Raw genomic sequence first — 27,738 nt, 5'->3', positions numbered from 1 at the left:
CGATTATAAAAACCCGAATGGATGAGATCTGATTTAAACCTTATTGGTTACGTATCAGTCAAACACGACACTTCTTGACAAATGCTCTAATCATCCTTCAAATGGCGGACACGATATACACTATTAATGACAATATAATGAGGATTGAAATCTTTACAAGGCAGTGACATTAATTAAAGGTCGCCGGGATCCAATTGTGTGCTCTTTATTCATATTAGAAAGCTACGGATTGTAAGGGATTGATTCGACATTGACAGAATTACATTTTTTCTTCCTTTTTTTAAAGACCTTTGTATTGAACCCGTTGGAGATATGACTCACAGGAACGTGTTTTTGAAAAAACAAGTACCCTCGATATGCGTCTGAGAAAAGAAGACAAGCAAACCTGAGAGGCATCAATGATTTAATGTCGCTTCAGTCGAGAGCGTTTAAAGCTACATTTACATGACGTGTGTGTTTCCGGTAACACAGTTCCTACGGAAGTGGTAAAACTCAAGGCATTACCGTTTCTTTTGTGAAAGAATACTCCACTGTCATCTTTGAATAAGTCTCTGTGATTAGAATGACGGGATGTGGCAGGCTACGGCAACATATTGTAATTGGCATAAGGTTACGAGCATTTATCAACACTTCATCCACAAACAACCATCCTATTGATCCCGAAGTGTTGTGCCTCGCCCGCAGATCGACTCACAGTTGTTGATTTTTGACAGAAACTGCCAAACTCAACCGTGGTTATCTGATGTTCATAATTAAGAAATATTGTAAATAATACATAAATGTATAATTGAATGACTAACGGCACTGTTTCATTTTGCAAATTAAATTAAATCATGCGCACACATAGAATATTTTACTATTAATTTTGTTTTTCCATAATTACACATCCGTAGGGGATTTGTTAAAGTCAGTGTTGTAGACGATCCATCATCATGAAGGGCTTGGGGCTGGTAGTGTCCTTCCGGGGCGATCAGTGTAATTGAACACTCTTCATCGGTTTGTAACATAAAAGAATTCTTCGGTAATGATTTTTTTTTTATTTTGCCTTAATCCTTCAGATTCATCTATTTATAAGATACTTTCAAGATTTTACGACTCAGGTACTGACGTCGGACATGGTGATGTTCTGACTTCACAGGCATGGGCACGGTTGGCCCAGTGGTCTAAGGGGCCAATCATTTGATATTCTGGGAGGCCGGAGATATTTTTGGAAGCAATTAATCTTCCCGAATACACAAAAATAACATACTTTTTTAGATTTTACCTAATAAAACAAATCGTTCACTCGACATGCTCGATTTTCTGAAATATGATTTTTGTGGGTTTAAAAATTGATTAGATTAAAAGTGGTCGTAAAAGGCAAAATAGCTGTGGAAATTATGTATAGGAAACGAACACTGAAAATCAGTAATGACACCAGGTGTTCGCATAAAGGGTAACCATATGTCTGGATCCTACTATCAGAGAAAGCAATTGTATCTTGAAGATCCGACTGAAACATTATCTGTCTCAAACTTGTGAAGATGCAATATGTTATTTTTTCTATACTTCCAAATAATATGGATATAATACCCCGTATTTACGCCCTTAGTACGTATGTCCGTTAAAATATAACTTGAACCATAATCGATTATACAGTCTATCGAAAATCAATAATGTTCGCACATAGTGATTATATCAAGGAATCTTGATTTTATTTGATCTATCGGAAACAATATTAAAAAATATAAATATATTTTTTACAAGGAGATTGTATATCAGGGAACGTGCATTGTTCAATTTGATCCATATTTAATCACAAGGTCTCTTAGGAAGAAGATCGAAAATATATTATATTTGTTTTCAAACCACATTCGATTACGAAATAAATAAAATAGCATCTAGTAACGACTATGTTAAGGTTTGTTAGGAATGATCATAATAATGGGTAAGCTCCTTCACTGAACAAAGGGGTTGAGTGAGTGAGTTGGGTTTAACGCCAGTTAGAACAGTATTCTAGTTATATCACGCCGTGTCAACCTAATGTGGGAGGAAAACCATAAGTGATGAAGGTCTTAGACGTTTATCACCTCGCTGAAACCCGCGAGCACAGGTATGGTGCTGACAGACATTAGAAAAACATAATGGGAGCGAACCGGGATTTGACCCCACTATCTTAGGTTCCTTGGTTAAGACGAGTGGGGTGATGAAATATAGACAATTCGGTCTGTCTGTATTTCATTGAAACGATCTATAATGATGTGATGTGATGTGATGTACGAATTTTGTAAAGGTTTGTTTCCAAAATATATACCGACATTGAAATATCTGAAGTAATGTCTAGATATCGCATCACTGTTATCAGAATGTTCTCTTATTTATTGTTCGTTCCTTCTTCTTTTCCAACGCGATAGCCAATTAAAAGAAGAGTTGAAAGAAATAAAACAACATAAAATATATGACAAAACCCAGTGTGGGTGCAATGGTCTTAAGTTGTCTGGACGGTCAAGGCAACGGATGCAGTTTGATAAAGTCTCCTTTGGGAGGCTTAAGATTGCAATCAAGACATCCGAATAAAGCTTTACGCCATTTTCAGATAGTGTGTGAGCTTCAACTAGTCCACATGGTAACAGTGAATAATAACTTCTATTGTGTCTTAAAAGCTTACCGTACAGATCAATGAAGTCCGCAATATAAAACGTCAAACGTTATGAAGTATTTCGTTGAGTGACTGAAGAAAAACGCCTAAGTGTTTGTGACTTTTATTCCCTTCAGAAAAATAAAACATTTTCTATTCATTTATTATCATAAAAGTCCGATTCCTATTCAAAGGCCAAGATGCGACATGCATGTTCCATTATAGCAAATTAACTTCATCGTTATCTGATAATTATGTATCGGTGCTTCCGACACACCACGACATAATGACGATTTCTCTACAATAGGCTTACGCTTTATTGCTTTATTGCTCGCAGTTGGTTTTGAAATCAGAAATAACAGCACATTTACAAAGAACAGACTGATAAAGTGAACTCTTTAGGAGAGAACTGTGGTCTAGGCAGTATCACAGGTGAATCACAGTGGCAATGATGGAGTCGGATGACGTCACGAGCGGCTGATCAGGCTGTTTTTGGATTGGACCATATAAACAATAGAGTCTTTCCAGCAATGATTAGACTCGCTAGAGTCTGTAGACTGAGAGAGAGTTCACTTCTATAGAGGACTGACGCAACGAGATCGTTAGGGACTGTTTTTCAGCTATGGCTGGCTGACGAGACTCTCGCAAGTTTGACTAGGTCTCGCGAGACTGATTCATGGATGTGCTGCCATGTCGTTGAGTGAACTCATCCAAGCCAGAAAGTTCCCGAGTTCTTTGGTGTCAAGAAAGCCATCTCCTGGAACAGAAAAAAACATGTATAACCAAACTGAGACTCGATCTGGGAACATAGCGCTGACAGACTGTGGCAAATTGAGGTTATCGCAGACAAAAAACAAGTTAGTATGAACAAGGTGAGGTGAGGTGAAATGGGGTTAAACGTCGCGTTCAGGATTATTGCACTTATATAACGACGTGCATGCATGTGTACATGTGTGTGTATGGCTGTTTGTACTAGTCCGGACTAATGTTGAGTTTACAGTGCTAGCCCACTGAGATACCATGCCGCAGTTTAACATGAATACCCCACTCAGACACAGTATACTGACTCCGAGCCGACCAGTCCTTGTCTTAGCCCCTTAATGCTGAGTGTCAGACACAGTAACAACATGTACTATCTTTAAACGTCTTTTGATATGACGCGACCGGGGATCGAACACCCCGACTTCCGCTTCACGGTCAAACGCTCTACCACTGGACCACGGAGGCGGTATCAGTGTGGACAAATGAACCTGGTAAATAGTCCATCTGAAGATGACGGGTAATAGGCTTAGCTTGTCTCAATATCGGATATATGTGGTGCAGAATTATCCACATTTTCAATGTTTTTGTCAAACATGTAGACGTAGAACAACAAGGAATAGACTACGTTTATATTGAGTTAAAAGTAAAATAATTTCTCTGAACATCGCAACGTTCCCGACACATTAAGACGACGAGAAGACAGTATCATATCTCTCCCCTATCGGCAAACACACTGTCCATGCCACAGCCTTAATACACTCCTGTCATGACAAATATTGCAGGTTCTCGTTCTTTCACCAAACTGAAAGCGATAAAGGGTTTCTTATTTGTTTTTTCAATGGCCTATGATTCCATTTTCACAACATTTAATGTATTTTGTCACTATAACGAAACAATACAAATTTGGAAAATATTTCTTCGAGGAGATTCCGTTCACACTGAAGCGTAATGTCGATATTCCAATAAGCATGGAAGGCTGAATGAGAGGACCTTAGGCTATTGGTCGGGACAGTGAGACGGAAAGAGAACCGGGAATATCTGCTGCCTCGACGCTCTATTTGTATTATATCATATCCATGAGTTAAGTGAGGCAGCTGTATCTACGAATCAAGAAACATAATTCGCAAACGTGTTCTGGTGGAAGAATGATGCCATTGGTTTTACGGTTTATGAACAATTCCATTGTTTTTACACTCGAGTGTACTGACTGTCGTGGAATCATACCGTCCATTGCTACCCAACTACATGAAACAAATGTAACCCTGGGACACACGGCAACAGGAGAACAACTACAACGTCTGGTGTATACTCAATAAGGAGTTGCTGTCTTACTTCGACGTCTGGATTATACTTCTCAAGGTGATGATGACTCATTACGACGTCTGGAGTATACTCCATAAGATATTGGTGAGTCACTACGATCTGTGGAGTATACATCATAAGATGTGGGTGACTCACTACGATGTGTGGAGTATACGCCATAAGATGAGGGTGAGTCACTACGATGTGTGGAGTATACACCATAAGATGAGGGTGAGTCACTACAACGTAACGAGTATACTTCATTACATGTGGGTGACTTAATACGATGTATGTAATATACGCCACTACGATCTGTGGAGTAAACGCCATAAGATGTTGGTGACTCACTACGATCTGTGGAGTATACACAATAAGATGTGGGTGACTCACTACGATCTGTGGAGTATACACCATAAGATGTGGGTGACTCACTACGGTCTGTGGAGTATACACCATAAGATGTGGGTGACTCACTACGGTCTGTGGAGTATACACCATAAGATGTGGGTGACTCACTACGATCTGTGGAGTATACATCATAAGATGTGGGTGACTCACTACGGTCTGTGGAGTATACACCATAAGATGTGGGTGACTCACTACGGTCTGTGGAGTATACACCATAAGATGTGGGTGACTCACTACGGTCTGTGGAGTATACACCATAAGATGTGGGTGACTCACTATGATCTGTGGAGTATACTCCATAAGACGTGGGTGACTCACTACGATCTGTGGAGTATACACCATAGGATGTGGGTGGCTCACTACGGTCTGTGGAGTATACACCATAAGATGTGGGTGACTCACTACGATGTGTGGAGTATACTCCATAAGACGTGGGTGACTCACTACGATGTGTGGAGTATACACCACAAGATGCGGGTGACACACTACAATGTCTGGAGTATACTTAATAAAATGTGGGTGACTCACTACGATCTTCGGAGTATACTTAATAAAATGTGGGTGACTCACTACGATCCGTGGAGTATACGCCATAAAATGTGGGTGACTCACTGCGATGTGTGTAGTATACGCCATAAGATGCTGGTGACTCACTACGATCTGTGGAGTATACTCAATAAAATATTAGTGACTCACTACGACATCTCGAGTATTGTGACTAACTGCCACGTCTGGTTTGCACTCAGCAATATAACAGCTTTGTGACGGCGGTCTGTAAATAATCGAGTCTGGACCAGAGAATCCAGTTATTGATATCATGAGCATCGATCCACGCCATTGCGAGAAGAATACCAAAACAGCGAATCTGACCACCCGATCCCGTTAGTCGCCTCTTATGACAAGCATGGGTTGCTGAAGACCTATTCTAATCCTGATACTATTATCTATAAGATGGTGGTGACTCAACACTTTCATAATTTGGAAAGACGGTAAAAGATTTCTGAGGTTGGATAGTTCGCAGCAATAAATATGAACTATAAGGCATTGTCACTTGAAAATAGGATTTGAAATAGGAAATTACCAATGTTATCGACCGCCTCCGTGGTCTAGTGGTAGAGCGTCCGCCCGGAGAGCGGAAGGTCCGGGGTTAGACCCCCGACCGCGTCATACCAAAAGACGTTAAAAGATGGTACTTGCTGTTACCCTTTCTGGCGCTCAGCATTAAGGGGCTAAAACAAGGACTGGTCGGCTCGGAGTCAGTATACTGTGTCTGAGTGGGGTATTCTTGTTAAACTGCGGCATGGTACACACACACGTGCATGCACGCTGCTATATAAGAGCAATAATCTTGGACGAGACGTTAAACCCCATTTCACCTCACCTCACCTACAAATGTTATCAAAACGTTACTAGACTTGAAATCAGTCGCCGCAATACTGCAAACTTAAGGTTCTTTTTTGTTTTATATAAAGCCACCATCAAAAATGGGTGCATTCTTTCTTTTGCACGGCTGTTAAGTTTTAATGTTTTATTTGTTACGATAAACCTGGAACAGAAAATGTAAAAAAAAACCTTTAAAATTCATCACAAAGAGGGTTTATAACTAAACGCACAACATTCAAAGTGTCGCCTTGAGAGACAGCTAGACACGAAAACGGTTTGCCATCCCACTCTTTTTACATGTGGCTTCTGTTTAAGTTACAGCCATTTAAACTTAGTTGATTTCTCATCGAACATGTTATGTAGAGTTGATAACGACCCGTGTCTTATACTATCCACGTGGACGTCAGGAACGACGTTATGCCAGTATCCCCGGGTATTGTTTGGCCCGTTAGGGTCTCTATGTGAGCTAAAGTTGTCAGACGCCATGAGAGGCACGTTGGACTCGGCGTATTATGGAAATACTATAGGTTACCAGTGGTTGAGAGATTCGTGGATGAAAAGGTTGTAGCACATGGAGTTTCATCTACCCGTTTTTAATATCTTTGCTCTTCCAATACATAATGAGGATCTTAAACACAACATGTTAATCGTATACACCTGTTACTCTTGTATTTTATGTTGGACACATACCCAAGGATATCTAATCATAGGTTATCTGTGCCAGAAGGATGTTTAACCATAGGTTATCTGTGTCAGAAGGACATGCAACTATAGCTTATCTGTGTCAGAAAGACGTCCAAAATAGGTTTGCACTGTCAGATGAATGTTCAACCATAGGTTATCAGTGTCAGAATGATGTTCAACCATGTGTTATCTGCGTGAGAAGGATGTCCAACGATGGTTATCTGTATGAGAAGGATGTCCAACCATAGGTTATCTGTGTGAGAAGGATGTCCAACCATAGGTTATCATTGCTAGTAGGATGTCCAACCGTATGTTATCTGTGTGAGAAGGATGTCCAATCATAGGTTATCTGTGTGAGAAGGATGTCCAACCATAGGCTATCTGTGTGAGAAGGATGTCCATCCATACGTTATCAGTGCTAGAAGGATGTTGAACAATAGGTTATCTGTGTGAGAAGGATGTCCAACCATAGGTTATCTGTGTGAGAAGGATGTGCAACCATATGTTATCTGTGTGAGAAGGATGTCCAACTATAGGTTATCAGTGCTAGAAGGATGTTGAACTATAGGTTATCTGTGTGAGAAGAATGTCCAACCATAGGTTATCAGTGTGAAATAGGTGTCCAACCATAGGTTATCAGTGCTAGAAGGATGTCCAACCATAGGTTATCTGTGTGCGAAGGATGTCCAACCATAGGTTATCCGTGTGAGAAGGGTGTCCAACCATAGGTTATCTGTGTGAGAAGGATGTCCAACCATAGGTTATCTGTGTTGGAAGAAAGCCTGACCACGTATTATCTTTCAGAGATGTGACAGAAGAATGTCAGAGAAGAGATTATGTTATGTAAGAAGAAAATGTTTTCTTTTGTGTGGAAGTTTCAACTCAATATTTACTGTTAGTACTATATTGACATAACGTAACAAGCACGAATTATATATCAGAATCGAATTGGAACCACACATGTTTCTGTTATTAAGGCTTTCGTTATGCTAGTTTTAAGTTATATGAGCTGAATAATTGCAGACAAGTATTGACAGAAAAAAGAAAACACCTTAAATTTTAAATCTTACCAAATTCAATTTATCTTAGACGTGATGTTTTTTAAGGGAGAAGTTATATACACTGTGCCTATTGTGTTTTAAATCAGCTCCCTACCCAAACTTTCGTGGCAACAATAAACACCATTAATATTTATTCCTTGATTAATATCTATCAGTGATGCCTACCACACTTGATTGATTTCCTTGTGTTGAGATTCACACCATGGTAGCCATGGAACACAAATCGAAGACAAAATTAAACCTTTAAGTATGCATTTTTGTCAATATCCGCCAACATATCTGTGAATACAAAATCTTCCTTTTATTTCGCACCTAGGCTCCCATCGTGGCTACGGACTTCTCTATTGTTGGATGGACCAAGATGCTGATTTTTCTTGGCCCAGGGGAACACTTCTTGCTTGGGAGGCGGGAGGACGACTCAATTGGGCATTATTAATTTAAATAGACTGCTTCAAGACACATCTGAACCGAGCTATGAAAAGATGCTGTTGAGAGTGAAAAAATATCTTATCGATTTAGCTGAATATTTAAGGGAAACTATTATCGTAACATAATATACAAGTTAGTAGGTGCGTCTGATATAGTGTTCATCATTTCCGCATATCCACGACAAGTAATTATGTGATCAATTGAATTTCAGGGGATAAAAACTCAAAAGTTTTTCATAAAATTACCCCCGGCAGTTGTAAATACCACCTGATAGTTCATTCACACACTTTGGTAACTACCTCACGAATCTTGATCAAGGATCGTTCTTTTCGTAGCTGTAAGGTCTGTGTCTATGCAAGTGCCTACTGCAGATAAGCATGTTCAGCACGGTAAAAGGTATTTTGATGTCATCCAGGAATACCTTGTATTAACGCTTCAAGAAGGATGTTTCTATTGAAAAAAAACTTTCGCCAAAGTTCCTGGCGTAACCACTGCAACTCATAAACGTTAACAAAGGCTTACGGTTTTCTAAGATCATTGCATGTCCACATTTCACAAAATTTAAGATACAGTGGAGCGACAGTCATACGACACTTGTTCAAAGGTTGTATGACCAGGTACAGTAAAACCTAGCATAACTTCCAAGTTTTTATGGGAGACACGTTAAGAACAATTCTACATTTGATGCATCAGTGACTAAACTTATGTCCGATGCAATTGCCTCTTTTGACCTGTTCACGTGTTTGTTCAAGTGAACAAATGAGTGAGTGAGTGAGTGAGTATGGTTTTCCGCCGCTTTTAGCAATATTCCAGGAATAGCACAGCGGGGGACACAGGTGAACAATTGACTTGATTATTCGTGTGTTTGTGAATGATGCCATCAGTGGGGCAAGATTCGCATACATTTTCGCGAACACGTATTATCATCACTATTTGATAGTGATTCATACACACATGCTTATGATATAGTTTGAATCGTACACTGGGCACTGCTTCAGCAGAGAGGTCTTATGATTATGGAAAAAAAATTCTCGCTTGTGAAAACCGGCGATCACCACGCAAGTCGCTGCCTGACAAGCCACCGGTTGTGTTAGGGAAGGGGTTAGCATATGAACATATAACCATTGGCATTCGTTAACCCGAATCCCAGCACAGTCAGTAACAAACGTCCCTGCAACTGATTGACAAATGACGAATATAGCGTTAGTGGCAGCGACGGTATTTCAAGGTTTGCCCCTAAGAACTAGGGTCATCATGGATAAAGTTTAGTTCACATCGAGCCGTGAGTGTAAAATCGCTGTGAATTCGGGGTTCTAGTCCTTTCATATTCCATTTGGCTTTGATGTTTTGACTCATCCACAAAGAGGAATGTATTAAAAGTTATGTGTCTTCATCGTCCATTAAGTTGTCTAGATTCTTTCTTCGTTAAAAGATTCTTGACACCAAGGAACGTTTTGATGCTGATACAAAGTGTGGCCTCTGCTATATTTTCATTGCAAGTTTGCATATGAAGGTTCATCCATGACGTCAAAACGCTGACACGTGAGCCAGCATCAATGATACATGTACAAAAGAGCGTCGAGTCAACCAGTTCTGACTATATTCGTGCAGAACAGGGTGAATGAACTACGACACACAGAATAAAAACTTTAAAACAATCAACTGCGTCGTTAGTAAAATCTTATATCATGAATCACACACCAATTCATGGTTATTTTGCTATATGTCCCTTTCTGTTAAGAAATAGGGCTATCAAATCTACGCTCGAAAGCGGAGAGAGCAAGGAAGTTATAATCGAATGAGAACCAAAAAATATCCATTAATCTGTATGATGAAGTAATTGTGATGGAAGTGAATCCTTTCCTCCTTTCAATTGCAATTTCCCAATAGTGGATTACCTAGATAAAGGACTCACTAGCGGTATGCATCTAGATATACTGGATGCATAATTATAGCTTGAAAGGCTTTTCGACCTTGCATCTCGAATGTCGAATTAATGTGAACGTGGTCCACAAATTCCTATTTTGTTCATTCAATTACTTGCGTGAGGAAATGGAGACAAACAAGTAGCAGATAACACGAGCTGGTGGAGTTGATCTCTCATAACCCTTACAACGACCCCTCAACAGCGAGAGAGAGGAGACAAGCCTACCCATTGCCTCTTTGTTACCGTCAGTCTTGCAAACGCCATCGTAACCGCGTTACCGTTAAGCACAGCAATCGAATTAGACCACTAACAACATGAGCAAAGGAAACTCCATTACTTGAAGGAAATGAGCATATTTTGTGTGTCAGACTTGACTCTGAGTATTGTCATCTAACTAGCACCGCCGCGTTGTGGGAATTCCCACACGTGGTCTAGCATCACGATACGCGGGGATGGGACGTGAGATAGACCCCTGGTGACCGACTCTCGGCTTCACTTACTGAGATCACGGAAATGGCCAATCTATGGGACAGAGACCCATCTCCACGAATTACTTAATCAAACATTTCTTCATCTTCAGATGTGGCGGGTATTTGTTACTTTTGCAGAACCAGGCATAGCGAGAAACCAAACAGAACGGGAAGCTTACTCAGAATTACGTTTGAAGTGGGATCACTTCCAAAGAGTCCATTTTTCTTTAAGCAAATGCCAATTTAACCACTGCCATTTATTATATCTTAAATAAGTTAGTTGTTTGATCAATCTTTAATTTGTGTTTAAAGATAAAATGTCTCTATTACTTCAAAATTAACGTTTGAAATCAAGCTCGTGCGACGTAGTTATTTTGGGCTGATGGCATTCAGCACTCGGGAAGTGCTGTCATTAATATCTGGTTTTGACAGCTCGCTGACCAGGCTCCAGTGCTTCACCTTCTCGACCATCAAGACCTCCAGTCGAGACCTGCCACCAACACAGATGACATCTTTAAGTGTGCAATACCATTTCAGAGATGTAACACATTACATGCTGGTACAGACTTATAGGAGGCTTGGCTTGGCACCATTGGCAGTCCAGGCAAACCTGATTCAAGTGTCTCTATCAACACTTTCCTTGTCTGCTAGCTCACTTTTTAGGCTGAATGGGAATATAGCCCAATTAATAAATGACCCAGTGTCACACATATATCTCATTGCAATATCTACACCCAAGCTGAAAATAGATATCAGACCTTGGAAAATAGAGCCCGTAAGCAAAAAATAGTGCGGAAGGGGACTCAGCGTTAAAGTATAATTTGAATGTGTGACATATTAAAATCTTTAAGAAAACAACTTGGTAAAAACCTTATTCCTTTTTCAATTGTTTGTTCTAGAAGTACTGTTTATATTCAATTTTAGAATATGAAAAATGCTTTAATCCAAACATTTTATTGAAAGCTTCGTTTCTTAAGAAAACATCATGAATAATTCGTTGAATATAAATTACACGCATATCGGATTTCCCTCATGATGATTATAAAGTGACGGATATTTGTTTTATAGCATGATAAAACGGAACGACACAACATAGCTTCAGATCTTATCACTAAGTGCCCTGTATTACCAGATCCTCTCCATCGTTACAGAAATGCCCTTAAGAGGCTCAATATGGATCCAATCTATATTAATGGATGTACTCCCAGCATGTGCTCATGGGTCCACAAAATGGCTCCAGAAATTGATTTTAACAAATGAAATGACGTTTCCATCTCCACAAATCGAGAAGCGTGCTACACACAGATATTGCGCAATAGTTGGGTCGCATGTTATTGGTCGAGCTGAAAACCTCTCTAATTCAACATCCGGGTTCTCAATGTCGCCTGTACAAATACTTGAGCCGCCTATTGGGCTTATGCACGCCTTACCCGTGCTTTTGCTGTTACAAGGTGACAGGTGCCCGACCTCAGTAAATATGATGAGTGAACGGAGCAAGGCTAATAACACACAAAAACATCCTTAATATCAGACTGTTTGATCACACGACACGGCTCTAAATAAAAAACATTAATTCCAATAACAACTGGGCTGGTATTAGTAACGCGTCAATGATGACATTGCGAGCTGAAAACGTGATTTGTCAACGCTACGTTTTGATCACGAAGATCACATTACCAACTTATTTGCATATTAAAGCAGATATCTAGAATTTATTTTACTTAATACTGTTGAGAAGAGAAGATTACTTTATTTTTTCTCATATCAATTAACAAGACTTAGTCAATTTTGTCGAGTAAGCATGTTTAAGTTCGTATTTTAGACGTTCATGTCATCACAGATACATAGTATTTTATCATTGAGGTAAAACATTTCATGTCCATATATCTTTCCATAAGACGACGAAGAAGAAGAACCACAACAACAACAGCAACAAGACGAATCTCAAATATATATGTTTCTCAGGTTCGATTATATTTGGCTGTACGTTGTCAAGCGCATAGAAATTCGTGATCAGTGCTATTGTAAACTATGATATCCTATTTTGACTTCAAGCATTGATTTTGAGACGTGTCAGCATTTGCTTAGCGGGTGTTCGAATCCCAGATTCTGTCCGATTTTGATCAATGGCTCTTCAGCATTATATTTTTTTCTTGTGTTATCCATTCATATAATTTCCAACGCTATTTAGACATTTCGCCCAATGAAATCTGTTTCGTCTTATAATGGAGACTGGCTTTGACGTTTTATTGAAATACAAAAAAATAAAAAAACAGCTTCTCTTTGGGCTTTCAACCGACAGTCGGATGACGCGCCGTGACTGGTACATCGTTCAAAGCGGCGTCAAACGAATCTGAAACACTCTCTCACTTAAACACTGCTAACACACACACGGTACCATGTCTAACATCATTTTCGAAAATATGGCAGCTCTTTTCAAGTACAAGACTGGCTAACATGAGTTCGGTTTTTCATTTTTTATATTTTATTTTTTTCATTTCAGACACTTAAGTTGAATCTGTTGTTTTCTTGGGGAAATCGAAAACTTGTGGAAAGCCTGTATCATGTAGATGTAATTCAGTGTTGTGCAGTGGCGGATTAGCGTATTGGGAGCACTGAGCACCAATAACTAACAGACAGACGCCCCAAACCCCATCACGCCCTTTCATCGCTCGCAAGGTGGCAGTAAATTTAATTCATCAAAAGAATGGCCATCAAATCAGATTTCCTCCTGTAAGTGGGTGAATAAACGGGAGCCTTCAGTGCAGACAACAAGCTACGTCAGATCAGGACGGTAATCCATAAAACAACAGAGACTTAGATCTAAGACGTCACGCTTGGCACATGACTCTCGCGACACATGGTGTCGTGTTTTTAGTCCTCAGAGATAATAAAATTTGTCGGTGTATTTCCGTTTGTATTTGTCACCTGTTTAAGAAGTTCTGGAGAGCTCAGCGGCCTAAGAACCGCTATTCGGACATCTCCTAGCGGCCAGAAAACAGTGGTTTCAATTCCCTATTTTCACTTAAACATACAAAGAGTATATAGACTCCCTGCTCGTACCATTAATTCCCGTGTAATTGACGTGTCTTTGCATGTGTTTGTCACGCGGGTCACCGGTTGGCGAGGATATAATCACCATTTCGCGAACACATGGTATCATCACTCTTTGATAAAGATCCTTATGAACATACTCGCATGAAAATGTCGGAATCGTACAATACCTCTGCTTATAGCAGATATGAAAAGGGTTTTGTCGCTTTTATATACCTTAAGACTTACAAAAGGTTCCTTTTATGATGTGGGGCGGTCGGGTAGCCTATTGGTTAAAGCGTTCGCTCGTCACGTCGAAGACCCGGGTTCGATTCCCGACATGGGTACAATGTGTGAAGCCCATTTTCTGGTGTCCCCCGTCGTGATATTGCTGGAATATTGCTAAAAGCAGCGTAAAACCACGCTGAGTGAGTGAGTGAGTATGGTTGTACGCCCCTTATAGCAATAGCAATAACAATATTCCAGCAATATCACGGCAGGGGACACCAGAAATGGGCTTCACACATTGTACCCATGTCGGGAATCGAACCCGAGTCTTCTGCCTGACGAGCACTAGGCTCCTCGACCACCCCTCAAATCCCCAGAAATGTGTATTTTAATAATAAACCTTGATATTTATAGTATTTTTTAAATTTCATTACTGGATCTACGTCAAAGTTCTAATGTGTATGCAATGCATGTAGTAATACGCTTATTCTACTGATGTGTGGGATGGACCTTCTCTTGTTTATTTTTGGTTCTGCTACCCTTGGGTGCATTATTAGTGATTGGAAAACCAATAGTGGTGGCGGGTACGGATTCCGGATCAATGAGTGAGTTAAACTGTAACGTCACATCGGCATTATTTCAGCCATAGAGCGACGGTTCCGGATCAGAATAGATGCCAGTATCAAATGCATGTAATACAAAAGAGAAAAGCGAGAATCGAGTGGTTACCAAGCACGCGTTGTTCGGTTTTCATCACAATATGTCCAGAGAGTGACACAGAGATGTCATGATTAGGGGTAAAATAGAGTGAACTAGTGATGCATCGTAAATGCCCATGGCAATAAGTATAAATTTATATTTTATTATATCAATAGTAAATATTGATGCCGCGACCATTTATCAATACGCGTTTGGAGAGCTTGTGCATTATCCATAGATGCAATAATATGAACAATATCTATTCAGTTTATATACATCTCGAGTATTCCGCGGAAAAATTCATTTGTTCGTAAAAGGCAAAATAGCGGTGAAAATTATGTGAATGGATCAATGAAAACCAGTGATGAAAACAGGTGTTCGCCAAAAGGGTAAGCATGTCCTGCCCTACTTGTAGCATCCACCACTCATACAATTTGCAGAAAGACAGTTGTGATTGTATCGCTTAGGTTTTCGTTACATCCAAGGTGTATTCGAAACCAAAATCATAGGTTTCTGGCTTGCTTAAGGGACCCAACTCTGCACAGGGAACTGCGGTGACTTAGAGATACGCTAACTCTCAACGAATTGAAAGAATATGCTGTGTGTGTAACGATGAGACGTAGAAAACAAATATCACTTCCTGATATACTCTGGTTATGAACATGGAAGAATATATCACTAACCCAATCAATATTATCTATATCCTACGAATCATGTATTTAATTACCTATGTCCGCAAAAGCCTGTAATGTAATTCAACATTAAACTATGTATATCAACCAGTCAGTGTCACTTCGCAGATCAGGGCGCTGTTCCATAAAGCGATCTTAGAGCTAAGGCGATCGTAACTCCCACACTTTAACACTTTAACATAGACTAAGATACCTTTGTGGAACGGCGCCCTGTGTTGAAATGACCCATCGCTTTATTTGCACTACTACTGTCAATATGTACACCAACGTATATGTAGCCAAGCGGTGTTCTGAATTTAAGACCTGTTCAAGGCAATGTCATCATGCGGTACAGGAACTAATCATGTTATTACAATACTATATACTAGACGTGGGCGGTGGAGCAGCCTAGTGGTTAAAGCGATCGCTCGTCACAACGAAGACCCGGGTTCGATTCCCGACATGGGTACAATGTGTGAAACCTATTTCTGGGGTCCCCCGCCGTGATAGTGCTGGAATATTTCTAAAAGCGGCGTAAAACCATACTCTCTCACTCAGTGTGCTAGACGCACCTGTCACGCAAAAGTATCACTATACTGATCTTAACTTCTTTGACAAACCTATCTTGATAAGGACAGAATTGACAGGATTTCAACTGCTCAATGCAGAAGAAAGAAGTTGAAACCCATGAGCATATTATGTCAACTTTGTCGTCATTGATACTACAGTTTCTCGAAAGTCACTCATGGTTAGTATGCTACACTCAGGGTACCGTTCTACAAAACAACCTTAGTTACGACTGTCGTAAGTCTTTGTTAAGGTGTAAGGGTTGTTCAGAGTGTTCCCGAGCACCTCAGCGCTGAAACCGCTTTGAACATCGGCACTCAGACAAACGTGTTCTATTGGATCAGCGACACACAACGGCCTTTCCCAGATTCACTACTCATCTTTCTTCTCCATCAACGTAAGTAGCATAACCAAGGACAAAGTAGGCCTAGCTTGTCACAGAGAGCGAACCGAATCGAATAAAATGACTGCTGACAAGGACGTTATTTGGACTGGTTACCCTTTATGAGAAACTGCTGATTGATTTCAATACCCAATAAGATAGATGTGACAGAATGAAAACAGGGTTTATTAACACTAAAAGTAAATGTTCTAACATAGGTTTTTAATGGGAATATGTTCCATACAAGTTCCAATGCCTACGAGACTAGAATCATAGCTACTTGTACCTCACTCCCTCCAGTGTTCCCAAGCAATCTACCAAACGGCAGTTATGTTAAACTGATGGCCATCGATAGAAGAAAGGTTCCATACCAAAGTAAGGCCCCGAAGCATTCTATTTCAATAATAGTGGTACAACTTTTGAAGTGATTTCAATATTGTGTTTCCAAATATCTCAATGTTATTGCACTTATAGTTTACAATTCCTCCATTACTCTACCGGTTTACGACTAATTTGTTTCATGTTTACTTCGAACCAGCTGCTGACACTGTCGGCTATTTGTTTAAAGTACACCGTGATAACGTTGCAATTATTTTCAGCGTGATGGGTTTGGCGCTTGGAAAATCAGTGCAGTTACATCACGGCGTGTCAGTTCAACGTACACGGAATCCCCCGAAGTTATGCAAGTTATTGGCGTTTATTTCTATTTTATAATCAGCGCGGGTGTGGTGCTTACAAAGAATTGTAATCATGGCGAATGTGATATTTGAACCCACCCATTATGACAGGCCCAATGGACAATTAATTGCAGCGCTTTCGACGACCTGGTCACCCATGCCCCCTCAATAACATTTACTACGCCTTTAACTCTCTAGCAGGTAACACCTTTGTGCTCCGAAAGTAGTGCTGTGACATTGAACATTGAGATCAGTAACCTTTCTTGATCATGTTCTTATTGACGGTGATCTAGTTCCACGGTGTTTGAGGGCTACCTAAAAACCAACATCACAACGGCGTGACACTCAAGTTGTGTATAATTGTCAAGAAATAAAGGCCTACTGTTCTGAGTGGGCATGGGACAGGGCGAGATAAAACGCCTTCAGTGAGTGACAATCAATATTAGGTCCACTTGAACTTGAAAGACTTTGCCGACATCGACATGTTAAAGTTATGTAGGGTTTAACTAATACACCTTTGAGAAGCTACTATTTGATAAAACAATCTTGTACTGGCAGTGATTTTCGAAATGGTGAGGAAGTGTGTTAGTTGGTCCTAACGCAGTGTTCAATACTGTTATGGTCTTCTCACGAAAGTGTACTGTGCACACGAGCGGGATAGAACCCGGCTATCCCGTTGCCCCTTTTTTCAAATATACAACAATAACGTAAAAAAAATAAACAGTTTCGATTATCCGCCGAAACAGATTCAATTGGGCGTAAAAGGAAAGATTGCGGTGAGAATTATATGAGAGGATCACTGAAAATCAGTGATGACACCAGGCCGAATGCTTTAAGTGTTTGCATATAATATTTTATGGGGGTTTTTTTAATTGGAAAACTTAAAACGGTAACGCTTCTGTTACAAGACGCCAAGATTTCGTTCCAATAAAAGTTTGTAATTATTTAAGTTGGTACAATGAAACCCATGATTCACATTGGTATTTATTGAAATTTATTCAATTTAGATAAGAGAATTGTGCGCCTGTCAGTCCTATCACGTGTTTTATCGAATGGTTATAGCCCTGAATTGTTACATTAGGTTAACGAGGGAAAATGACAACGTTGTATCTATACCCATTAACGTAGGAGTAATATTTAGACAGCAATACATTTTCTTCTTACACATAAAGGAATCTTTGAATTTGCCTTACACACTAATGGTTCATAATGGCGAATATCCATACTGCCATCTTATACAATATTTATCTTATTTGATGAATGGAGTAGCCATGAAAGACATGTTTGATTTTTCTCATTCTCGATATGGGATGGACGTCTTGCATTTCCATTTCTCAATTCATTCCTTTATTCAGTTTCCTCGAGGCCATCATGATCTAGATGCGCTTACAATGTAGGAACGGAAATCGAATGATTTGCTTGAACTGTTAATGCGAAGGGGGCATATCCGCTACAGTACGCATTTCTTTGGCTGTTGTAGAAATTACGGACACTGATTGGTTGAAGTAGCCCTATCAACAGTATTGTAAAGCTACTGTAACTAAAATCCTTTGATTCAAAAACTTTGGAATGTCATCCATTGGTTGGAGACGTTTCAGCACTGACTATGACGTCACTGAATTGTGCACAAATCGTCTGATGTAACAAGTACTGAGGATGACAATATGATTTTGATTTATCAATGAAACTTGGTAGATATATATGGCTGTGAGAGAGTGTAGTTTAAATCCGCTTTTAGATATACATGGCAACTACATCACGGTGGGGGAATGTACATCTTCCAGGGGCAAGAGAGTTAACAGACTATAAAAGTCCAGTTTCCACCCTTGGCTGTTATTATGAAGTTACATTTTGGCTGGACTAACGAGTCTATGCATAGTCCAATCAAAATCGCGCACCGAAATCGAAATCCGGTTCGTAAACTGTCGTGCAGATTTCGGTCAATTGCAGGATTTGCAATGCATGTACAGCATGTATCTCGTTGTGAGCAGTTATTTTCCAAATCTTTTCAGGTTTTTAATCAAGGTGATTTGATGCATTTCGCGATGTAAGACCCGTTTTATCACAATATAGATCTTGATTATTGATCAGATCGTCCTGACCGGGCGCCACCATTTTGTATGAAGCAAGTGATACGAGAGTTGGAATCTGATTGGTCCATCAGAGAGGCTTAGAAGGGACATAACTGGTAATAGCCACTCGTGGCGCTACGATCGAGCACAGTTATTCCAGCCTAGTTCGGCAAGGGTGGAAACTGGACTAAAGTCAGTTAACTCCCTTGCCTGGGGAAGATGGGGAGTGTACGTCATACACGGTACCCATGTAGTGACACAGCTCTACATGATCCAAAGTTTAAACAACAAGCCTACGCAACCGTCCCTGTAGGTGTAACGTAAAGTAAAATATGACTTACCGCTTTCATCGAACAGTTTCATTAACTGGTCCCTGACATCGACCTCGTCGCGTTTGCCCCAGGAAGCGAAGCCATTGTCCCAGCCTGCCCGTTTGCCCCAAGTAGGAAGAGTGTTCCATTTCTTCTGAGACTTCTCCTGTGAACGTTTGCCCCACGAAGTGAGAGCGTGCCAATTCCTTTTTCCCCAAGTGATAAACTGGTTCCAGTTCCTTTTTTGTTCCTCTGGAGATGCGTTCCTCTTGCCCCAAGACGTGAACGATGACCCGGACCATCGTTTTCCCCAGGCAGGAAAGTCAGAAGATGCCCATTTCTTGCCCGATGTTCCAAAATTGCCCCATCGTTTGCCCCAACTATGGAAATTAGACCACTGCCTTTTGTCTGCGGCACTATCACTGTCTTGTAAGGGTCTCTGCCCTGCCCCACTAAGTGGCTTCACCCCTTCCACCAGACTGGGATCCTCCGCCAAGGACAACTGGAGGGTGGCGAGCGTGGGGAGGATAAGGCAGAAGAAACTTTTCAGATCCATGGGGCAAGTTGGTTCTGGAATAGAGATCCGATATGTTAAGGATTATCCTGTTCAAATTGTTTAATCTTTAGATGAATTCAGATGCATTAGGCAGATGGAATATAGAAAAGAAAAGGCAAATATAAATATAAATACATCAAGCAATATCACCGTCAAAATGCCAACGGTTATTCTTTTCACATTCGTGACACAATAAGGTTAAATGATGACACCATACGTTTACACATACATAATTCATTAATACGTAAATATTCGAATATGGGAGTAGAAACAAGCAATACATGTTGTATTACCAAAGTGAAATACCATCACATTGCAAACAGTTATTACGCCAAGGAAAGTCATTCAGAAATGTCTGTACAAGCAGCATCCGTGGTTCAGTCGCCGCTTTGAACAATATCTCAGTTATATAATAAGTCATATAATGGCACTGCTGTTCTTAATGTGAGTAGCATGCTCGCATGATCGCGGACCTTTACACTTTGGTCAATCCTACAACCAGGTGGTGCGAATTCAAGGATCATAATCTGGGATTCGAATCCATGACCAGCGGAACCCGGCACGTCTTTTGTGCTAGGAGAAAATGTGACCACCAGTACCCATGTGGTATAAGAAGACTGAAGCCTGTATGGTTCAGCTTAAAATTCGGCATCAAACAAACCTAAATGACTGACAGTGACATTATGATTGACAGCAGTATAGTGGTAGTGGTTCATCTCACACTTTCACGTGACCTATGACACCAGTTCTAGACTACTAATCATACCACATGCATATTCCGATAACAATCAAATCATGGTTTATGTTGGATTGGGACTTTGTCTGACCACTGTCCAGAGCCTCGGGTCACGGCTAAGTTACGTCGAGACTGGGATCGTGGCCTACCATCTGCTAACCACAAGCCTGGCTACACCGCTGTCAGAGGTAACGCATCTTTAACTGTCATGAGACAATGATTGGGAAGATTGACGAAATGATGTCCAATTGCAATCATTTCCCCGTAGCGACCGCCCGTACAACACAATGACCTGTCCTTCAATACGATTTCTCATTTAATAATCTTACAAATTTTATACCCGCCAGTACATTTGGTAGGGCACACACAATGAATACAGTGCCTTCTACCTTATACCAGTTGCAGGTTGAAGCGGTATAGAAAGACAAATGTTAGCACGCCTTAAAAGTCTTTCATAAAAGAATTTGAGTATTTTAGTTTGATTAAAGTTTTGTTTTTAGTGTTTTCGTGAACATCTGGTGTCATCGCTGCTTTTCAGTGATCCATTCATATCATTTCCACCGCTATTTTGGCTTTTACGCGCAATAGAATCTGTTTCAGAGACCAGTTTTTCTCTGGGTTTGACATTTTATATTACAGTTTATGAGTGTAAAAAATTCAAGCCAATGTGATTTCAAAATGTGTTTAGAATTGTATCAATCATATATTTATCATATATTTTTATAAAATTTCATATGAATTCTTCATTGAACATTTTACAAAGTAAATAACATTTAGATTATCTATTTATACAACAGTTTCTCTCATCAATGAGAAATGATAGGAAATCAAGTACCATGTGTAGTTCCACGAGTGACAATCTACTTATTATCCCCTGCTGGAAACACAGTGAAAATACCATTGACCAATGCGGAAGTATCCATCATACGATTTTCTCTCTAATTAGTGTCGCTGTTTCTATGGAGTAGTTACAATATCCGCTTCTTTTATGATCCACAGAAAGCCTAGGTTATTCACGTTATTGAGCGGTTCCACACAGGTATCGTGACATTAGAACTAAAATGGTATGCGTCTTCAGAGATTTACAGATGTTTGTGGGTTTTCGTTGTTAAAATATCGAGCATACTCAAAAACAGCCGGAAATAAGACAAAACACAATGTTTATCGCCTTAGTAAATACCAAGCTATTAGTAATGTTCTTATCACTCTTTTCAGGTGTACTTAAACAACTGTTCGACACACATGACGCCATACACACTTTGATGACGTTTTTTAATATAACGTCATCAAAGTGCGTATGACATTAAGTGTTTCAATGAATGCAGGATGCAGTAGAATCATGTAATGCATATGCCCCGATCAACGATTAAGCAAGGTGAATAATGCTGTCGTGTCACCAGGCCGATTTCAACGTTTAGCTGACGTTTTATATTTTGGACAGAAAAATAAGTAAGTCTTGAAAGGTCAAAAAGACATGTCACTTCAATAAGTTAAAAGCTAAAATATATATTCCTGGTTGGTCAGAGAAAATTCAGACAATAACCAGTTTCGGTTATCAGACAAAACAGATTTAATTGGGATTAAAAGGAAAATGATATGAATTGATCACTAAAATAAGTCATGCCACCAGGTGTTCGCAAAAAGGACGTGATGTCTAGTTCACAATAATAGTTTCGCAGTAGAAATGTACACATTTTATAATGCTACATTACAACAATGACGTTTTGCACTTTGGAATATTGAGAAATAATACCTTATATAACAGTTAGTATTACTGACTTAATCTGTATCTTTAATATTTTATTTATACTTTCTTGCCAAAATCCTCATCCCCCCCACATGAAATTATTTATAATTGATTTGTCATGGTATTTGCGAAGAAAGAATGAATAGGATATTTAATATATACCTATAGACAGCATTCGAGAAAGTAGTGTATACTTATAGAACGGACACAGACATATTTATTGGTCTATTAGTCGATTTTACTTCTTGCCAGTGAATGCTTTTGTTAGTAACGAGAGGCTAAATGTGCTTGATAGAACTATAATCCGTTTCAAGACATCATTCCATTTCAGGGACATTTGTGTTGATCCTGCAGAGATAGACGTTCTCAGGGAATGTAATAGCGTCCTTTGGCCGTCTCACTTTCCAGCAGGAGGCTTGATATGGTACACGTATTGATCAAGAGGACATTATTTCTGATCCATGGAGTAGATATCAATCATTATCTGTTTGGTCTTAAGTATTGAGGATAAAGTGGATAAAATATTTTGTTGATCAATATTTGATTATGTCTTTGATATGATTGATACGAATCGTCGTCTTCTTGTGTGGTCGTGGAACTAAACTCCACACCACAAAATATTGCTGCGACCAAACATGTGAAATACTCTTGCTATAAAAAGTGCCACACAGTGAAAGTAGAACCACGGCAACAGAGAGTCAATGTTGAATACTCCGAATGTAACAAAATGTAAATGATTCTAATGTGTTTATAAACGTATCATTTCATTATTCATTTACGTCGCCTATGGGTATACAAAATATAGTTTCCTTCATGAGTGAGTGAGTTGGGTTTAACGCCATTTTTAACAGTTTTCCATTTACATCACTGTGTGTCATCTTGATGTGTAAGGAAAGGCCAAAGTGATGCAGGACTCAGGCTTTTACCTCTTTGGCGAACCGAGATTCGAACCAACTATCATAAGTTTCTAGCGTGTCCAAGGGATGCAACTCTGATCAGAGAATTGCGGCGCCTTAGACGACTGGGCCAACCATGTCCCTTTCCTTCATTTATTACACATTTACAGGATTGATATGCTCTCAACAGAACAAGCACACACCAAGTATCTACTGTAAACCATCATAACGTTTCTTTCATAATACAGCTGTGAAAACTGTGCAAAGTTTGATCTGTGATAACTATGCATAATTAGATCTGATAAGATAACTATGCATATCTAGATTTGATAACTATGCAACGTTTGATCTGTAGTAACTAAACAAAATGGCAAACTTTGCTAACATGGATCTGTATTAACTTAACAAAGTTACATCTTTGGTAACTTTGCAAAATTGAATCTATGGTAACCATACGAAGTTGGATCTGTATTAACTTCACAAAGTTACATCTTTGGTAACTTGGCAAAATTGAATCTATGTAACCTTACGAAGTTGGATCTGTATTAACTTCACAAAGATACATCTTCGGTAACTTAGCAAAATTGAATCTATGGTAACCATACGAAGTTGGATCTGTATTATAATTAACTTCACAAAGTTACATCTTTGGTAACTTAGCAAAATTGAATCTATGGTAACCATACGAAGTTGGATCTGTATTATAATTAACTTCACAAAGTTACATCTTTGGTAACTTAGCAAAATTGAATCTATGGTAACCATATAAAGTTGGATCTGTATTATAATTAACTTCACAAAGTTACATCTTTGGTAACTTAGCAAAATTGAATCTACGGTAACCATACGAAGTTGGATCTGTATTAACTTCACAAAGTTACATCTTTGGTAACTGTGCAAAGTTGAATCTATGGTAACCATACGAAGTTGGATCTGTATTAACTTCACAAAGTTACATATTTGGTAACTTAGCAAAATTGAATCTATGGTAACCATACGAAGTTGGATCTGTATTAACTTCACAAAGTTACATCTTTGGTAACTTTGCAAAATTGAATCTATAGTAACCACACAAAGTTGGATCTGTATTATAATTAACTTCACAAAGTTATATCTTTGGTAACTTTGCAAAATTGAATCTATGGTAATCATACAAAGTTGAAACTGTCACTGTTCAAAGCTGAATACGTCGGTAATTTTCCAAAATTAGATCTACGGGAATTTCTCAAAGTTATATCGGTGGTAACTTCTAAATTTAAGTTTGTGGTAACTTCGCTCAGTTAGATAAGTTGTAAATTTGTAAAGTTGGAACTGTAATAACTATGTATGGTTAGAATTGTCGTTACTCTGCAAAGATGGATCTGTGAAACATTGGTAAAGTTGGACCTGTAATAACTATGCAAACTTGGTTCTGTAACAAGAAAATAGTTCTAACATGGCCCTGAAGACATACCAGAAACAGAGAACAGTCGGCTTGTTTTGGCATTTCTGGCATGGATAAAGGGAACATGGGCTTACGCTTGTTATTGACTTTAGTAGTCTTTTGTGTTATGCATCAAAGTCTGGCTAGCCTTAGCAAACAGTCAGATACTAATCTGAAGTAACAGAGTGTTCTAGCCCGGTGTAGTCCATTTGGCTGATAATCACACAACGTGACAGAGAACACGACCAGTGTCGGACTGAGGTGAGCCACTCAAATTGTCCGCCATCATGATCGTTCGATAATCATACGGAAAAATCGCGGACGGCTTACTGGGACAACCACTTCCGTAGTAGAAGGATTAGAGGAGGTATATAGGGGAACATCCAACTTGGTGCAAAACGGGGGGAAATCTAAGGGTTATCAGAGAGATTTCACTAATGTAGTCTGAAGATTTCAGGTAGTAGGAAGAGAGTAAGACCAGTGATCAATGGCGCTGCAGACGTGAAGTAGGTTTACCTCTTCCGCTTCGTCTCAGCTCAAACATCCTCATTACGAATAAAGCGAGCTTTGAGAGCAAATCAATTTGTTGAAATTGTAATTCTCTACCATAAATCGTCCCTCTATGGAGAATAGCAATTGCAGCATGGATTTAGAGACAGGGCCCTTCCTCTTAGAGCGAACTCGATCGATCAAATCAATGCCCCTCCTATCCAAATCGAAGCTGCTCAATACTTTCGCGACAAGTTCTCCCCACGTAGCCAAGAAGAGTCGGAACCCATTGGCGGAGACAGATACCTTAACGGAGGTTGAGTGGCTTATTTGGGGCTTCACGCTGAGAGAGCCTCCAACAATCAACTCTGTATGCGTGTGTGTTTTCACCGTTCAATTGAATCACTAGGGGGTGGTTAGTTTTACAATGTAATTGCTTATACGACATAATAAAGGTGTCTTTCATGTACGAACTTGAGTCTTCTTCTCGTTTTATGTCACGCAATAACAGATGAATATGGTTTTTACCCAGTTTTATATCCCATACATACAATTGACTCGGTGCATGTGGCCTCTCTGTGTGTCAAGACGTACAATTACTGCAGCAATATTCCTGAGATATCCAGCAATTGAACAAGAATGGTAGAATCTCGTCCATCCTTCTGCTCGACTGTTGAATGATTTAAGATCGTTATTTTTAGGACTAGAATCCGATACCGTGACAGTAAGCTCTGCATTTACCAAGAATATTTCTGTGGCGTCGTTTCTGTATCAAACATAACACAGTCTATTACTTAAACCATCCAAAACAGCAATTATTGTGTCCATAGTTGTGCGTCTTAGCCGTCTGTCCCAGACATTCTAATGATGATAAAGTTATTTGCATTATCTAGGACATTTTATGGCTTTGATGTGTTACACTGACAGCCCAGTGTTATGATCGATAGCATACTGCTTTGTTAGGTTAAAATGAATTATTGTCAGTTTTCTTCATTTCGAAATATTTCAAATTGGAAGAGGTTTCTTCCGGCTGGACGGCCAACATCAACATGAAACTAATTTTCAACTCAAACTAATTTTGACAAGAACAAGAATTGAAATCCAAAGCTAAATTACTGCTATTCTAGTTCAGAATTCTATTGCAAGTACTTCATTCGGGATAAAGTGAACTGATTTACCTTAAGATTTAATTTGCAAGGTCTAGTTCACAGGGCTTTTGAAATACGGTAATTTACCCGGATGAGGGATGATGCTTTTCAGCATCAAACAAGTAAGTCTGTAGATGTATTTAATATTCTGTTATTAATAATAAAAGCATCTCTATATTGTTGAAGGCCTGATCTAAGACCTGACGGGAATTACCCAAGAATTCGTTATAGCCTTTACTCGCGAACAGATAAGTCATTTTATATATTACCTGATGTACTTTTGTGTTGGAATATCTGTGGAAAACTGCGAGAGAAATAACCTGTTATTGACATTGTGAGGTCATAATATGTGACGTCATAAATTATGCATGACAAATTGTACTATCAGACAAAATTACATTATGTCTTATCGCCATGAACCGCTACCCACACATTCAAAACATTAGCGCAGTAACGAATTAGTCTACCGACTAAAAAAATATTTTAAAACAAAAGTAATCAAAAATACATTTCCCCAGAGCTATCCCAATGTTGCTAAAATTAATATTTGAAGTGTGTGTGAGTGAAGCTTTATAGTCACACTATATCAAATATAAATAAATAATCGAGTCTGGACCAGACAATCCAGTGATTAACATCACGAGCATCGATCCACGCAATTTGGATACGATGACATGCATCAACCAAGTCAGTGAGCCTGACCACCCGATCCCGTTAGTCGCCTCTTATGACAAGCATAGTCGCCTATTTCACCTATTTCACCTCGGATATTCACGGGTCCACAGTTGGAGTAATCGAGTAGACTAAGTAATCTTCAAAACAGTCAGAAAAATTATGAAATTTTGCAACTGAAGAAAACATTAACACCCATCGGAACTGATGCACATGTCATTGTGTATGGTTCACCTGGAAACAATGGCGTGTCTGTCTGAGTACTTATTATATTCAACATGCTCTCATCCTGTAAGAAATAGCAGAGCTTGGCTTTGTCTTGATTTCCATCAAGAATTGATGTAGTCAGACGGAAATCCCCTGGGTGAATACACTTGAGATGAAGTGC

At 39.4% G+C, this 27,738-nt stretch overlaps 1 protein-coding gene across 2 annotated transcripts in view; it reads right to left on the bottom strand.

Moving 5' to 3' along the window:
- Window positions 1-451: 451 nt before the first annotated feature.
- Window positions 452-27,738, bottom strand: part of LOC139462366 (uncharacterized) — a 94,505-nt gene continuing 67,218 nt past the window's right edge. For both annotated transcript variants that reach the window (XM_071244046.1, XM_071244045.1), the window contains 2 exons: window positions 19,714-20,253; window positions 452-3,374 (listed from right to left, as the gene is read on the bottom strand). In XM_071244046.1, coding sequence (XP_071100147.1) covers window positions 3,292-3,374; window positions 19,714-20,239 — 609 coding nt within the window. In that variant the 5' untranslated portion in view covers window positions 20,240-20,253 and the 3' untranslated portion in view covers window positions 452-3,291. The remainder of the gene's footprint in view (window positions 3,375-19,713; window positions 20,254-27,738) is intronic.

This window comes from Haliotis cracherodii, unplaced genomic scaffold (genome assembly GCF_022045235.1).
Source record: "Haliotis cracherodii isolate W230 unplaced genomic scaffold, xgHalCrac1.p SCAF_15, whole genome shotgun sequence".
Taxonomy (NCBI): Eukaryota; Metazoa; Mollusca; class Gastropoda; order Lepetellida; family Haliotidae; genus Haliotis; species Haliotis cracherodii.
The sequence above is the reverse complement of the archived record's forward strand: the minus strand, read 5'-3'. Positions and strand labels throughout refer to the sequence as shown.